This window comes from Apium graveolens, chromosome 2 (assembly GCF_009905375.1).
Source record: "Apium graveolens cultivar Ventura chromosome 2, ASM990537v1, whole genome shotgun sequence".
NCBI classification, from domain to species: Eukaryota; Viridiplantae; Streptophyta; class Magnoliopsida; order Apiales; family Apiaceae; genus Apium; species Apium graveolens.
In genome coordinates, this window is record NC_133648.1 from 125,915,450 (window position 1) to 125,933,795 (window position 18,346).

Consider the following 18,346-nt stretch of genomic DNA (forward strand, 5'->3'; position numbering starts at 1 on the left):
ATGCAATTTTTAATTTATACTGTAATAAAGATTTGAGCGAAAATAAATGGGAATCCAAGACCAATTTATTAGACATGTTGGGCTGGGCTTTTTCACGGCCCTCAACACATTAGAACGAAATGTAGGGAGGAAAATTGGTTATCATGAGATGCACAGGGGAGAAGGAAGGCGATCATATGACTCTGATGAATATTGAATCATTCAAAATCTACAAGCCTGGAAGATAATAAATATAAATTTTATATATATATATATTGATTTACATACAGACAGAGATAGAAGAATGAATAATACCACTAACCTAGAAGAACCTGTTGCACAATCAGACCTGGTACAACAACATGTTGGACAATCAGACCCGGTTCAATCAATTGCTGGCCTTTTTATTTTCATCATCATCTTTGCTTTCCAGTTTTCCTCTAAATACTTGGGCATCTTAAGAAAGATGGTGCACCATTTCTTCTTGATTTTTATCTTATTTTTTTATTTCATTTTTGATCTTTTCTTTTTATAATATCTATTTTTATTTAGTTTTAATATAATGAATGACTGCTTTGATGTGTTGCCATAAATTATGATGGATACTTGGCTAGATAATTTAAGATTCAATGGAGAACCAGTACTAAGAATTTGTGGTGAAATTTATATGGTTCTGCACCTATTATTATGTTGTTTTGGGTAAATTTAATTTATCGATTTTGTGTGCGAGTAGAATATGTGACTATTACGTGTTTATGTTGAAAATTGGTGACGTCTTGCTTCCTCTAACCAAAGAAGAAATAGAAGAATTACTAGTGCAGTCATGACAACTGTTAGTACAATTATGTGATGGTGGAAACTGGAAAGCTTTACACTTGAAGGAATGTTATAAGACATCTGCAAAAGGAAATATAACTGAAAGTTGAATACTTTCAACAAAATTTTAAATTGCTTCTTACCCTTTTTCTGGTATGAATCAGCCATCTGAGAAATATCACTTAACAGAACTAAACTATTCATCTGTTCGTATTTGTATAGACAAGTTAGCTGGCAATCCACCTAGAAAATCCGAGCGAGTTATCCATAGTTTACTAGAATGAAGCATATCCTAAAAACTTAAATTAAGCAGTCCCATAAGTAGCCGTTCAACAAGCAGCCTTGATTAGGTAATACCTATTCATTCACCTATCTCCAGTTAACAGAATGGTTACACAGCGAGTCATTGGCCATCCCTCTGATTTTGCAATCAAAAGTCTGCCCTTGCCTTCACAATCACTCGTACTTGAGACCGCTGAGGCTGACCTTAAACCTTAATGGGATCAGTCTTAATAATTCTCCTAACATTGAATTAGAACCATTACAAGGTATTAGCATTCATGACTCATAGTTTGCTTCCTTCACATCCAACATAAGTGAAACAGATGATGTGCAACTCACATGAGTCTTGCCTATATATACTTCCTCCAGTATCGAAGAAAAGGTTCAACATTTTGTACTCTTCACTGTGAATTGATATTCTCTCTACATTCTCTCCTTGATTTGCATGTGGATCTTACTCTTATACATGAGGTATACCTGTTCCATGGAGCACCAGGCGTATTTGGGCATTTCTTAGTTTATAGTATATATAGAGGCCAACCCTCGGTTTTAACTCCACTTAGACTCAGCCCGACTCAGAAAGCAGGCTCCTGAATGTACAGAGACTTATAATGTTCCCTCTTTATTGTCCCTTTTAAATCTTGTTGCGATTTTTAAGGTTTGTACTGAAGGTGAGACCTACATATTATTTTATTTGAAAGAACAAAAGCTTAGAGGTTAAATCAAGAATCTTACAAGTACATTGTCCAAGTCTATTTTCTGCAACCCTTATTGTTACCTTAAAAATGAGAGGGACAAATTTAAAAATAACGAGGGAGTAGAAAATTAATTGTTAGGGTACTTTGCTTTAATGACTGGATTCATTAAGATGACATTTTTTATTAATGTAATATTACCTTGGCCAATTATTATAAATAACGTATTTCTTTTACTTATAACTTGAAATCCAGAAAGGATCCACTAGCACTGCGGATGCTCAACTACGTGCACAGATCAAACAACTTTATAAAGAAGCGAGCACACTGTCACAGTGAGTAGTATATAATTAATCGAAATTCAATTGATTTTTAGTTTTTCTAGTGTAGAAGAATTCTTTTATAATTTTTCTAAATGCATGTTTTTTTAATTCTAAATGTATAGCCAAACCGAACGAAACCAACCAAATCAAATTTTACGGTTTGCCAACCGTTTGGTTCGGTAAAAGATTGATATTTTAAAAAATTGAATTTTTCGGTTTAGTTTCGATTTTTACCTCTAAACCTACCAAAACAAACGAAACGAACTGCACATTTAGATTGCAACATTTATATACATATATTGGTAATATACAATTAATAATAAAATTGTAATTTACAAAATATGTGAAGACTCAAACACATAAAGAACTAATCTTCATATATTCTACTCTAAGACATTAATATTCATGTACCTAATATGTTTTCATTATTTTAATTTTTATACAATAAAAACTTGGAAATCCATTACATTTTTTCTTTTCATCTTACCTCTCTTTTATTTCTCAAGGCGCAAGTTTTTTATATTCTTTTCAATTATAATAAAAAAGAAAATATAGATTTATAATATGATACACAATTTCCATTCTTATATTCAAACTCAAGTTTAATTTAAATCTTAACTTATTTTAGATAAAAAGCGGTTTAAACCGAAATCAAATTGTTTTAAATGAATTCGTTTGGACCCAATGTTTATGTTTAAGGGATACATAAACATTGACCAATCACATTTTTAGTAATGTGTGTGAAACTTCTTGTATATTTATTAATTCGGTATGTGTGAGAACACAGTGAATGTCACTTATTATCACAAAATTATCGCAAACATCATATAGAATCTTGTTTAATTTTGTGATGAATATGCTTTACGTTCAAGTATTTGTTTGCATAAGTGATATATGATAGTATTCTAAACTTATGGCTATTTGACACGGTCAGCCAAGTTAACAATCTCAATTTTTTATAGTTATTGAACATTGCTTATAAAAGGTATATTCGTGAGTCTCTAGATCAAGATTGATCAGTAATTTTTTACTTGTTAGAGGGTCATTAAATATGATTGTTTTAGTTAAGATCGTATCTTGTTATTTATTTGTAGAACATCAATGATAATCATTTAAAGATTCTAAATGATGCCTCTTCCAGCACATGCTCCTTCGACCATCCAACATTCCCCACTCACAACTAGCTGAGCTTAAAACAACAAGTTATGTTAATTCGATTTTAATTAAGATGCTTAAAATGTGATCATTAGTTATTATTGAGAATGTGAACTAAATGCTTGCATTAGTGATTTCTAATATCATGCCACTGTATCCTACTTAGGCATAGTTTTGATCTTGTGATGAACGAAAGTGAAAATGACAAAAAAAATTATGTTTGTATGTGTGTCATGTACTTTGTCGTTGTGTTGTATTGTATATATATATACCATTGTTGGTTTTTAGGTGCATGTAGGTGTGTATTTAGGGTTTAGAGGTGCCAAGATATATACATATTAGAAGAACAAATATACGTGAACTACATATATTTTATTATTATCATTTGGGTAGTCTTTATATAAGCTAATTCTAATATAATTCTTATCTCGTGAAAAAAATACAATTATAATTCAAAATTATTCAAAAATAAATCATATCTAATCATGAACTATTATTCTAAAGATTTGGTAAATATTAACCAATTATTAAAATATATTTTAAATTTAAATAACAAAATGTAATTCTAACACTCCTCCCTGCTTTGATACTTAATTTTCATTAAAACAAATTATCAACTTCATGTTTCTCTTGGGTAGTAGCCTCTCATTTCTTAAATATCTTTATCGTCTACTTTTGTACTTCCAATTTTTATTCTTGAGCGTACTCTTTGTAGATTATAGATGTCTCTATTCATTTTTGTTGAATGTGATTTTTGGTTATAATTTTTGTATATGGCATCTCGGCCATGATATATTATGAATTTAGACTTCTCAATCATGTCATATATTATGGTTTCTGTGATTTTAGACTTCCCATTCCCATGACATGTGTAATAGTTATGGATTGTGAGAAATCTATATCATGGCGTTTGTTATGGTTATGATTATGGTAATAGTTATAAAATATGTGAAAGCGATTAAAGGCCATGGTTATGGTGTTCAACAGGTCTCTTAAAAAGAGATTTCTAATACCATTTGTTGATTTTTAGAAGTGTATGTAGGTTTGTGCGTGTGTGTTTAGGTTTAGAGGTTTCTACATATTATATTTGTGTGTGTGTATTTTTAGAAGTGTATTTAGGTTTAGCAGTGTCAAGGTGTCTCCATATCAGCAGAACAAATATAAAATGAAATGCATATATTTTATTATAATCATATGGGTCGTCTTTATATAAGTCAACTAGCTTTATAGCTCGTGCAATGCACAAACATACTCTAGATTGTGTTAATTGAAACTGATTTTGCTGTAATTGTTGATGATATAGTTATGTTATTACCTAATGGATTAATAATTTATTTGTTTATGCATATGAGCATGTGTTACCGAGTTATGTTTGCAATGGTGCATTCGCGGGAAGTAATAAATTATGTTAGTATATATTTTTTGTCGCTTCATTATTAAATGTTATTTGCAATATATTAATGATTGGAAAACAAAATAAATACAAGTGATTATGTTTAACTGATGTATATTAATCACTCTAAATATAAAATAATGTTGTAATATACTAGCTTTAATATTTTAGAAGGGGCTACTAAATCTGAGAGGGAAAAAATGATAATCGGAGGGAGATAGAGAGCATATATGTAAGATGCTTGGTGCAAATTTTACATTCACCAAGGCCATGTATTTATAGCAATGTTCTAAAAAGCGCAAATCGGTCCTAAGCGGCGGGAAGACCTTCTAGCGCTTAAGCGGTTAAGCGGACGCTTAAGCGGAATTTTAAGCGGGTCTATAAGCGGATAAATAATATTTATTTAAAATTTTATATATAATAATAATATATGTAATACTAAAATAATGAAAATAAATAAAGTATCAAGAATATAAACATAAATTTTTCTTAAAAACTTATATTTTTTTATTTTTTAATCAAGATCATTATTTTATTAAAATAAATATTAATATTAAAAATTAAAAATTTGACAAGTCAAAATCGGTTTGATCGCTTAATGACCGTTTAATCCGCTTAATAACCGCGTAATCCGTTTATAAGGCCGCTTAATCTTTAAAAACGCTTAATTTTTCGATTAGTATAAAATCGAAGCGCTTAATGGTCCGATTCCGCTTAAACGGCCGCTTAGGCGGCCGCTTAATGCGCTTTTCAGAACACACTAAACGGCCGCTTAATGCGCTTTTCAGAACACTGATTTATAGCCAAGTTGAAGAACAAAAACATTTAATGCATTATCAAAATTTCTACTCCTAAGACTAGATTTACTATTTTACCATTCACTTAAAAATTACAATCAGTTATAACACTCTCCTTTGATTGTCATTTAACATGGATCATAGATTGCCTCGTTAAAACCTTGTTCAAAGAAAAACCCAGTGGGATAAAAACTTTGACGAAGGAAAAAGAGTACAATCTCCCCTGGAAAAACTAATCATTCTCTGAATTTTGTTGTAACAAATCCTTGAGTAGACGCATTCCAATGTTATGTCGTAACTTCCCAAATGTTGAATTTGGTAATGATTTCGTGAATAAATCAGCAAGGTTGTCACATGACCGAATTTGTTGAATATCAATTCCACCATTCTTTTGAAGCTCATGAGTGGAGAAGAATTTTGGTGAAATGTGTTTCGTCCTGTCTCCTTTGATATATCCTTGCTTGAGTTGATCAATGCATGGAGTGTTATCCTCAAACATAATGGTAGGACTTCTAGTGATGTCTGGTAATCCACATGATTCCCGAATATTCTTGATGATAGATCGCAACCATACACATTCTCTACTGGCTTCATGAATTGCAATGAGTTCTTAGTGATTTGTTGAGGTTGCCACTGTAGTTTGCTTCGTGGATTTCCAGGAAATGGCTGTACCGCAATATGTAAATACATATCCAGTTTGTGATTTACCAAAATGAGGATCTGACAAATATCCAGCGTCTGCATATCCAATCAACTGAGATGTTGATTTTTTCGGGAAGAATAATCTAAAGTCTGTTGTTCCACGAAGATAACGAATTATATTTTTGATCCCATTCCAATGTCTGTCCATCGTAGCAGAGCTAAATCTAGCCAATAAATTTACATCAAATGCAATATCTGGCCTTGTATTATTTGCAAGATACATAAGTGCACCAATTGCATCTAGATTTGGGATTTCAGGACCAAGAACCTCTTCATCATCTTCTCGTGGTCGAAATGGATCTTTATCAGGCTCTAAAGATCTAACCACCATTGGAGTAGTTAATGGATGAGATTTATCCATGTAAAATCTGTTCAAAACCTTTTCTGTATATGTGGATTGGTGGAGGAAAATTCCTGTTGACAAATGCTCGACTTGTATCCTAAGACAATATTTTGTCCTTCCAAGATCTTTCATTTCAAACTCTGTTTTTAAGTATATGACAACATAATTAACCTCCGTAGCCGTTCCTACAAGATTTAAATCATCCACATATACAGCAATAATCATAAAACCAGATTGTGATTTTTTGATAAAAACACATGGAGAAATTTGGTTACTAATATACCCATTCTTTTGTAAATAATGACTTAGTCTGTTATACCACATACGACCAGATTGTTTCAGTCCATACAATGATCGTTGAAGTTTAATGGAGTATATATGACGAGGTTTCTTAAACTCATCCATTTTTAACCCTTCTGGGATTTTCATAAAAATTTCACTATCAAGTGAACCATATAGGTATGCAGTAACGACATCCATAAGACGTGTTTCCAATTTTTCTTTAGATGCCATACCTAATATAAAACAAAAAGTAATTCCATCCATCACTGGCGAGTATGTCTCTTGATAATCAATTCCAGGCCTTTGAGAAAACCCCTGTGCTACAAGTCGGGCTTTATATCTCATAATTTCATTCTTTTCATTTCGTTTTCTTATGAATACCCATTTATTCCCAACAAGGTTCACACCGATTGGTGTTTGAACAACAGGTCCAAATACTTCTCTTTTACGCAATGAATTTAATTCTATTTGGATTGCGTCTTTCCATTTTGGCCAGTGTTTTCTTCGACGACATTCATCCACACTTTGTGGTTCAGGATCAGAATTTATGTTTACATCCAATGCTGCGTTATACATAAATACATCATCGATTATGGCTTTACTTCGATCCCATAATTTCATATAATGCACATAATTTATTGAAATTTCATGATTGTTTAACCCCGTATCTTCAGGGACTGGAATCTCTTCAGGAGATAATACAACTTCAGGGGTATTTGCTTCTTCTGCAGCATGTGTCACTTTAGGGGCAATTTTCTTTGTTTTTCTTTTTCGTGGTGCAACATCTTTTGCACCGACCGGTCTACCACGCTTCAGGCGTGGCTTTGATTCTATAACCAATTCTTTTGTATCTGATTTTTGAATTGTTATATCTATTCTAGCTGGAGTATTTACTGCATGTATATGAGATTTAGTTATATTTCTAGAATCGTTAAATGCGTCAGGCATTTGGTTTGCGATATTTTGCATATGAATAATTCTTTTAACTTCAAGTTCGCATTAACCGGTACGTGGATCTAGAAAATATAATCCTGATGTATTCCATGTTATGTCAGGATTAACTTTATTTGAATGTTTATCTCCCCCTAAGGGAGGAAACATAGACTCGTCAAAATGATAATCTGCATATCTTGCGGTAAAAAAGTCTCTGGTCAGAGGCTCCAGATATCTAATTATAGATGTGGAATCAAAACCAACGTAGATACCTACTCTTCTTTGAGCTCCCATCTTCGATCTTTGTGGTGGAGCAATCGGTACATATACAGCACTTCCGAAAATTTTGAAGTGAGAAATATTAGGAACTTGACCAAGTACCAATTGTATCGGAGAATGTTCATTGTAGGAAATTGGTCTAATCCTAATAATATTAGCAGCATGAAGTATAGCGTGACTCCAAATAGATGTAGGTAATTTTGCTTTCAACAACAGCGGTCTTGCAATAAGTTGGAGTCTTTTGATAAAGGACTCGGCTAACCCATTTTGTGTATGTACATGAGGAACTGGGTGTTCAACTGAGATTCCTACAGATATGCAATAGTCGACAAAAGTTGCAGATGTGAATTCGTCGGCATTATCTAAACGAATTGACTTAATGCATTGATCTGGGAATTGAGCTCGTAATTTGATTATTTGGGCAAGTAATTTTGCAAAAGCATTATTACGAGTTGAGAGAAGACAAACATGAGACCATCTAGTTGAGGCATCGATTAATACCATGAAGTACCTAAATGGGTCAGATGATGGGTGTATAGGTCCACATATGTCGCCTTGGATCCTTTCTAGAAAAGTTGGGTTTTCAAGCTGAACTTTAGTAGGGGATGGTCGAGTAATCAATTTTCCTAAAGAACATGCTGAACATGGAATGTCATTGTTGGAAAGAACTTTAAAATCTTTAAGAGGATGACCAGTAGAATTCTCTATAATACGACGCATCATAGAGACGCCAGGATGACCTAATCTTTAATGCCAAAGTATAAAAGATTTTGGATCTATGAGTTTAGAAGCAATGACATTGTGTGACTCAATAGTTCTAATTTTCATCATATATAATCCTGAGGAAAGTGAGTGAAACTTTTTTAAGATTTTCTTGTTTGTAAAATTAGCGGAAGTAATAAGAAGATATTCTCTATCAGCCTCAGAGGTAGTTTCGATGTGAAAATTAATGAGTCGGATATCTTTAAAACTAATAAGATTTCTAGTAGACTTACTAGAATATAATGCATTTGGAATCTGTATGTGGGTACCATTAGGGAGGATAAAACTAGCTTTTCCAAAACCTTCGATTATATTAGATATGCCGGAAATCGTTCCGATTTGAGGTTCGGTTTTGGTTATTTGGGTAAAATATTTTCGGTTCTGTAAAATCGTATGAGTTGTACCACAATCAGCAATGCATATATCTTCAGAATCCATTCTGTATATAATTAAGAAACATAATTTATTTGATAAGAACATAACACACCACATAGTTCAAACAAAATAAAGCACACAATACACACTACTATAGTAATTATATGAAACTAATCTTCAGCCTCCCATATGGGAGTTTCGTTAGGTTCATTCGGACCATTAATGCTTATTCCTCCAGTTGTGATTCTCGGGAAATCATCTATGTTATTGTTGGCGAAATTTGTTTCTACCACTTTCTCTTTTGTTTTTTTGAGAAGATTGGTATAGCTTAACAAGATGATCTGGGGCATGACAATTACGTGTCCAGTGTCTATCCATGCCGCACCTATAGCAAACATTTTCAGTTTTTCCTCCTCGTGGTGCTTTTCTTTTACTCTGTGATTCAGATTGCCACTTCCGGTGACCAGAGTTGTTATATGGACGAAAATGCCCGTGGCTCCGACCTCTTCCACGGTACCGCCCTTGGCCCCGTCCACCTCTATAGCCTTTTCCACGTACATTCTGCTGGAATGACATGTTATTTACTTCAGGTAATGGGGCAGAATCTGTTGGACGGGATTGATGATTCTTTATCTCCAATTCATGATTCTGTTCAGCAACGAGGAGAGTTGATAGAAGATCCCCGAACTTAGTAAATTTGCGCTCCCTGTACATCTCTGCTAAGTTGATATTGTTGGAGTGAAAAGTTGATAGTGTTTTATCAATTCTTCTTTTTTCCGTAACTTTCTCACCACACATAATAAGCCTAGAACTTATTTTGAACAAAGCAGAGTTATATGCTCGGACACTTTTAAAATCCTGAAGTCTTAAAGTAGCCCAATCATTTTCAGTTGCAGGTAGATAAACTAGTTTCTAGTGATCGAACCTATCCTTTAGATTTTCCCATAAAATAAAGGATCCTCGACTTCTAAGTACTCAGATTTTAAATCTTCTTGCATGTGGTGTCAGAGAAAATTTATAGAGGTAAAGTTTTCTTCGGCCGTGGATTTATTTTCTTCCTTTATTGTATCGCTTAATTTCTTTGAACCCAAGTGCAAGTTTACATCTTGTACCCATGATAAATAATTATCTCCAGAAATGTCCAAGGCAACGAACGACAAGCTTGTAATATTTTTCATACTAAATCTAAATTAACACGAAAATTATTAAATTTTAATTCATCTATGTAAATATTACATAAAATCCTAGTTAATCGGGTGTGTTAACATGTACGCAATAATCAATGTATATATCATTATTATCATTGATATTATAAACATATCTATATATAAAATGACAAATGGATTTTCACCCGCCATACGGACGTCTGCGTATGCAGGTTATCTCCGACCAATAATAAATTAAAGTGGACAATCCTGCATAAGTTAGTTAGGGGTAAAAAAAATTATTATCCGATAAGTATCCAATTTTTAAATTAAGGTTCCCACTATACTTTGTTATTACCCAAAATTAAATGGTACCGTAAAATAATTTTAATAGGCGGTGCTCCGGCCATATATATTTAAATTATTAGTAGAGGGTGTAACCACGTCTACTCCGGTTATATATATTTGAATTATATGTAGAGGGTGTAACCACGTCTACTCATATATATATGTATATTTAAATTAAAATTATACATTCTCACTTTCGGCAGGGCTTCGTGCTGATAACGTGTTGTAATATACTAGCTTTAATATTTTAGAAGGGGCTACCAAATCTGAGAGGGAAAGAATGATAATCGGAGGGAGATAGAGAGCATATATGTAAGATGCTTGGTACAAATTTTACATTCACCAAGGCCATGTATTTATAGGCAAGTTGAAGAACAAAAATATTTAATGCATTATCAAAATTTCTACTCCTAAGACTAGCTTTACTATTTTACCATTGACTTAAAAATTACAATCAATTATAACAAATAATTATTAATTTGCTTTTTAATTGTTTAACGTGTTTATGTGTTAGAAATGTGATTGTTGAGTCATTCTATATAGGCAATTGACGTCATTATTGTACGTTTAGTCACTGAATGACATATGATACTCTCTGTCCCAATACCTTTCTATTTTGGGATGTTCCAACAGATTGTTAACATTTTCTAAAATAGCATATCATTTTTATAATGACTCCAAAATTTACCCCCACTTTCTTACTTTTTCCTCAACGTAATTCATTTTTTAATCATTATATATAACAACGATATTAAAAACGTATGGGACGGTGAGAGTATATGATATATGTCATAGAATGATTAATAGTGTAGTATGAATCGTACATATATTTATAAATAGTTTATTTTATTTTGTATTTTATTGGATTTAATGTAATAATTCGCCATTTCATTATGTTAGAGAACGAGGTTATATTGATGACAAATAAGAATATATGAGTATGTATGTGTGTGTGTTCCTGTATTAAATTATATATATGTATATATTTATTATATGTATGTATGCATGCATATATTAATTATACAACAATTGATTATTTTTAATAAATTAATGACGATGCGAATTAAATATTATACACATATTAATGTAGGGATATAATTGCCATATGAATTAATTTGCTCAACAGACCCCTCCTAACGATGTTAACAACCTATAGGACAGTGGGAGTATATGATATATGTCACATAATTATTAATAGTAAAGTATAAATTTTACATATGTATTAATTATTTTAGCAAACGAATCAAAAGAACCAACTTTTGGAAACTATCTCTCTCGGGCGATTCACGTAACCGCCATCATCATCTTCAACTTTTCCAGCCCTGCTAATTGCTATCTACTTACCACAAGATCAAGAACAAGGGCACCGACAATTCTTCATTTACGTCTTTTAAGGATCCAGATCAATTTTGGAACAAAAGCGATTATCTTCTCCCTTTTATAGTTTCATTCAGAAGTAAAAAACATGCCATTATCACCAGTCTAGTTTTTTTTGCCAACAAATTTTTATTTTACTCCTCGATAATTACAACTTTGACAATAAGAAAATGTATCTTGTTGATCTAAAGTAACCAACTTTCTTTCGAGCGGTTACTTTTGTATTTACTGATCACACACACATATATGTACTTGTTCATCATTACCCATTTTAAAGTGGATTTTCAAACTTCTTTCACAATGGGATTCAACTTGAGGGCGACCAAGAAACAAGAAATATATAATTAAGTATGTCCCATGTGAATAATACCATGGACTAAGGTTTGTTTCAACTCTTTTTAATTTAAGTGATCAGATTTTTTGTTTGTTTGAAGTGAGTATTGATTCTTGCGTATATGGTATGTTTTTTTTCACTTTTTAAGTGATCAGAATGAGGGGAAGGTTGCGTACATCTTACCCTCCCCAGACCTATACTGGGTATGTTTGGTTAGGTATAAATTGTACATATATGTATAAATAATTTTTTTTATTTCACATAATTAAATATGATATTTGGCCTTCTCATTGTATTGGAGAACAATGTTAAATTGATGACAAATAAAAATGTATGAGAATGTATCTATATATGTATGTATACATGTGTATATTAATTATACAATAATTGAATAAATATACAGTTAGTCAATTCTTCAGAAGATTGCTACCAAACTTCATCTACCTACTTCGGGAAACTCCTGCTTACAAAATATTCAAACTTGGTGTGACATCAGCCCACAACCTCACAGGAGCTTGGTACTTCTTGTTCTGCAAGTTTTCTGCTACCATGTTTGGAGAGAAAGGAACGCCAAGACGAGAGTTTCTAATTCAAAATGGTTGAACAAATTAGAATATATTAACAACTTTTATATTTGGCTATCTTAGATTGTATAGTTTTTGACTAATGACCCTCTTTTGCTTTTTATCAGTAATTTGTATTCCCCAGATTGCCTATAGATAGTCCTTTAGGTGGCCTGTGACATAGCATGGGTCAATCCCTGTGTATTTTTCTCTTTCTGATATATAAATACTAATTAGCAAAAAACAATTTATACAACAATTGATAATTTTCAGTAAATGAATGACAAAGTGAATTAAATGTTATATAGATATTAATGTAGCAGTATAATTGTCATATGAATTAATTTGCTCAACACACTCCCTGTCGATGTTAACAACCTACAGGACGGTGTGAGTATATGATATATGTAACATAATTATTAAAAGTGAAGTATAAATCATGCATATTCATATAAATAGTTTATTTTATTTTTTATTTCATATAATTTAATATAATATTTGGTCATTTCATTATGTTGAAGGGCGATGTTAAATTGATGACATTTAATAATATATGAGTATGTAACTATGTATGTATGTGTGAATATGTGTGTGTATGTGTATATGTGTGTATGCAGAAATATATGCATGCATGCATTATATATGCATATATATGTATATATGTATGTATGTATGTATGTATGTATATTTAGTCATTTTATGAATTTTTGTAGTTATAACATATATAACAACTCGAACTCTTTGTTAAATGTAGACCTTCAACATTTGCATAAGCTGCTAAGTTAAGGAGGACGGCAGCAGCAAAAGAGAAAGAACTTGCCAAAAGTATAATCTTTGGAACTTTGTTTGTACATTACTATGTAGATACTTACATAAGTCACTTTAGACGTCCTATTTCATTTTTTGATTGAAATTTTAAATATAAATGTTTAATTTATATCGATAGTATTATATTAAAGAAATTATATTCAATTTGTACCTCATGTTTTTGCATCTTATCATATTTTGCATTATATTTATTTTTTTGTATTTATGTGACGTTCATGTGTGTTTAGTTTGACAAACTTTTAATAATTGTTTTGTGCATTCAGATCAAGAATTGCAAAGTAAGGAGATAAGCTTATCATTTGATGCTTACTCGAAAAAATTGACGATGCTAAAGGTTTTTTTCAATTTGTTCAACAATTTATATGATTACGTAAATATTTGTCATTGTTAGGATACTTGATCATCAAGTTTTGTGTAGATATTTACATATGCTGTGTTTGCTTACTGGTTCTGGGGGTCTCCTGTTGCTGCCATACCTTATCAACTTGTTCAACCCTTTGGTAAATATAATAATTTTATATAAATTTAAATTCTTTAGTTTTATTTTTGGGAGAAATTGTGTGTTACCACATATGCACTAGCATTAGAAATGATACTAGAAATACGTGAAAAAAAATTAGTTTTTGTGTGAACTTACAAAATAACTATGATAGTTGTTTATTGATTGTCACCCTAACTCTTCTAGTGCAAAAGACTCCCCAATTAGCCATGAATATTTTTATGTATATAAACTTACTATTATTTTTCAATTTTTTTAAACCTCTGACCTTTCGGATAGCAAGAAGACACTCAAACATCACGCTACACACAAACTTCACAATTATGATCTTTTACTATAAAACAATAACTGACGTTATCTTGATTCTTAAAAATCTATTTATTTTATATTCTATATATTGCAGGAAGATTTTTGTCTTGGAGATCTGGAGGCTATATAAACGACTATGTTATGGTAACTAGACCTATTAACTATTTCATTACAATTTTTGGTTGATAAATTATCAATTTAAATAAGATAACATTTGTGTTGGCGTTTGCAAATTTTAGGAAGTTTAAGAACTTCTGATTTAAATAAAAAAATATTACAGATGTCGGGTTTTATTTTGGATAATGAATTGCATGTTATTTAGTTGGATAGTGAATTAAAATAATTTTTAATCTAATTTAGTGCAGGACAAAATAATTTATTTTGTTACATCTTTCATGTTTAGGGTAGATAAAATTACCTTTTGAACACGATTTTGCTATTAGGTGTTCTAAAATTTTTATAGGGCATTGCAAGAAACGATTTTAAAGATTGAGAAAATTTGTGATAATAAAATATGAATTATCGTGCTAGCTATCATGTCAAAACCTTGTAAAATCTGTAGATTAACTTATACAGTTAAATCTCTAATTTTAATGAATTACTTCAGGACTATAAAATTTTATTTGTTGATTAATGTGCAGAATGCAACATCCCAATTATGTGAGGACCAGAAAATTATTTAGTCGATGTTATTTTTTCATCTAATCGAGATTAATCTATAAATGTAAATGTTGGTGATTACAAGCACAGAGTTTACTGATGCAAAATTATGACGGTTCATATTTTAGTTTCCTTTAAATATTATAATTACTAGGTTACCATTCAATATGCAAAGGTCTTGAAGGTCATATTTTAGTTTTTTCTAAGTTTTTGTTTGTTTCCTTATAGGTTGGTATCATCCAATGGATAACGGTATCTACCAGTGTTGCAAAATTTGCTTGTCAACAAATACTTAAGTTTTAAAAAAAGTTGTATTTTTCTATTTTTTATTAATGAAATAAGTTATTGAGTTTTTGATGATAGTGAATAAGTTATTTTTATCTTGTTTTGGCTGATGAGACCACATACCTTGCTTTTCATTTATTTGTAATTATTTACCTTTTACACATAAAAAGAAACATGATCAGTAAATACCCAAAAGCTATAGTTATTTAATTTTTACAATAATTTGATATTGATTTTTTAAAACCAAGTTATTATTGTACTTTCATAATTTATCTTAATTGATGGAAGACTCAATCTAGTAATTTATATCGTTAGATGGAAGACCCATATGACATATTGTGCCCCGCTAGATGACATGTGGATGCCACAGGCGTGGGACCTGATGATTTGGTCTTGCCACATCATTGTTTATGCCCCAACTAATAATCACATTACATGATGGTTTACATGGTTAAATTTAACAAAAATTAACATATTTTTTGTCTGATTTAGTTACCAACTATATCTTGTTATTAGTATAAGGCACCAAGATATGCACTTGTACCAATTATATTAATTGATTAATACTTACTATTTTCTTATGAATGCGGCCGTAAGTTCTTTACAAACTGGTCGTAATTCTGTTTGTGTCGTTGCTGAACGATCATTTTTCAGGCCCATCTTTGTTGCTACAATAAATCTCGCATCATATTGCGTTCATCAAATAACAATCAAAGTGAAAGAACATAACATCATTATGCTCCACATAACTATAAATGAATAATTTTAACAAAATTCATAACATCCTATGGATGCATTTCAAACACACTATGCACAAAAATGTTAATTCCTAATTGTGCAAACCCAACATCAACCATCATATAAAAGAATCAAAACTTTAAATCAACATAAACCAACAAAAAAAGAAGTTCAAAAGCAATTATCAGCCTAATTGATGCCATTATCACCACCTAACAAATTTTCGTTGGCCTCGTCATTCGAGTCGTTTCGCCCGTCTTACTACCCTCATTGCTTGCTTCTCGTTACTTTAACTAGTGCAGCTAGAGCCTTATTGTGCACTCATCAACGCCTTTGTCAAAATATAATAGATATGTGAACAACTAATTAAATGCGATATTTATCACATTACTTATGTAAACTAAAACATAAAATGTAAGTTTGAAATGCCTAGTATAAATATTTTATTACTTCGTGTTTCTACTCGTATTTCTTGGTGACTGAGATTAGTATGTCTGCACTAAACGGGTCTCTTTTGTTAAAAATTGTACATATTATATGATGATAACAACATTTAGACTAGATTTTATGTATTTTCTTGTAAACTAGTCAAATCTTATAAAAATATCAGTTGATTATGGAGCCTTCTATATTAGTTTTGTAGTTAAGATTTTGTAATAAGTAATATGATTTAGTAATTTTTATATAGTCGAGTAATGAAAAAGTCACGATGAGTCAATGAATATGAGAAGAAGCTTATCAACGGATGTGAAGAAAGAGAGTCATGAGTTTAAATATTTGAAGACTTATATTTTTCACAAGTGAAACGAACTCAATTGATATGTCAAATTTCTAACTAGTGATTAGAATTTGAAGATTGATGAATGCATGAGTATGTCACTATTACTTTGTATAGCAGTTGACAACTACTTAACATGGTGAATATGACAAAGCATGTAGAGTCACATACAACTTGGAAGTTAGGTCAATAAACATGAACTTAGTAAGATTTCTTAGGAAGATAGAACTCATCTAGAATAAGATACTCTTTGAACAAACAAGGATTGAAAGTTGGAAACATGATGTTTCTAAAATTTCACAAACAAAAAGGATGGGTCGGATTACAAATATTGTTATTTATGCAATGTCTTATCGTCCGAGTTAGTAACTTTTTTAGTATCTTATGTGATATATAAATAAGAGTGTAGCAATGTCGTAAGTGTGTACGTGTAGATACAAAAACTCTTTCATAAAGTTTAGTGAATATACAGGTGGGAAAGAACTACATTTAAAGCATTTGACTTATCTTACAACTCAAATTATTCAAGAAAAACATGAACACCTTCAATTGGATTCATTAACATCTAGTTAAAACCCTTTTATTTGTTGGTCTGGTTTAAGCTGGTTCTTTTCTTATTTATTTATATTATTTTTGAGCAGTTGAACAGATTTGAAAAAGAATTAGTAATTGTATTCAACTCCCCCGGAAAACCTTTGTTGATACTAGGATTAACAATTGGTAACATGGTAACTTCTTTTCATCGAAAGAAGTTGAAGATTTTTTTATCAATATGGGGTCCAAGGACACAAGAATCAAGTTCTGAATTCTAGAGAAGGAACCTGTTGGAGGAGAATGCTTTAAGTAAACATCAGGATTTGCTGGGAAGTTACAGGGCATCAGGATTTGCCATAAGTCTGGATCAGCATGGCGTCAGGATATAGACAGTCATCAGGACATGACTGGTTGTCAAGATAACAGAATAAATCAGCATCTACTGATTTTTACAGTCCCGGTATTTGAGGAGATTTTTATTTGTTGGTTCCTGATTTATAGAAACGTAGTTGTTAGTTGAGATATATATGGAAACATGATAAATATCTTTTGAACATCTCTTGTAATTAATATAGTAGTTGTGTAGTATATAAACTCATAATAGGTTATCATTTTAATTAACTTTTACTCGGGAATCATTGTAACCTAGCAGCTCTCAAGAACATCAGAATTTCTTGAGAAAGTTTTGTAACAGTTTATATCCTGATTTTAATTTACTGGTATAATTATATCCAACCCCCTTAAATAAATATATCATTACTGGGTAACAAGTGGTATCAGAGTAGTATGATTTATTTTTAATCAAAAAAGATAAAAGATGTAAGCAAGCAAG

At 31.3% G+C, this 18,346-nt stretch overlaps 1 protein-coding gene across 7 annotated transcripts; it reads left to right on the forward strand.

Annotated features, from left to right (window-relative positions):
* The first annotated feature begins 89 nt into the window (after positions 1-89).
* Positions 90-15,891, forward strand: LOC141706071 (protein GET1-like). 7 transcript variants are annotated; one of them, XR_012568607.1, is made up of 7 exons: positions 90-448; positions 2,028-2,107; positions 13,638-13,708; positions 13,975-14,045; positions 14,130-14,211; positions 14,614-14,663; positions 15,408-15,643. XR_012568607.1 is itself a non-coding variant. In XM_074508904.1 (6 exons), the coding sequence occupies exons 2-6, from the start codon at positions 2,050-2,052 to the stop codon at positions 15,816-15,818; spliced, it is 300 nt and encodes a 99-aa protein (XP_074365005.1). In that variant the 5' UTR covers positions 90-448; positions 2,028-2,049; the 3' UTR covers positions 15,819-15,891. The 7 variants fall into 7 exon arrangements, 3 of the variants coding, with proteins under 3 accessions (XP_074365005.1, XP_074365004.1, XP_074365003.1); XR_012568608.1 differs by lacking the exon at positions 14,130-14,211; XM_074508904.1 differs by lacking the exons at positions 13,638-13,708; positions 15,408-15,643 and adding an exon at positions 15,780-15,891.
* The last annotated feature ends 2,455 nt before the right edge of the window (positions 15,892-18,346 follow it).

Excerpts from the sequence above, each read along its gene's own strand:
- LOC141706071 (XM_074508902.1), top strand. The coding sequence starts at position 284 with ATGAATAATACCACTAACCTAGAAGAACCTGTTGCACAATCAGACCTG. Across the intron at positions 449-2,027 it reads TGGGCATCTTAAGAAAGATG|AAAGGATCCACTAGCACTGC; the intron begins GTGCACCATTTC and ends CTTGAAATCCAG. Across the intron at positions 14,664-15,407 it reads ATATAAACGACTATGTTATG|GTTGGTATCATCCAATGGAT; the intron begins GTAACTAGACCT and ends GTTTCCTTATAG.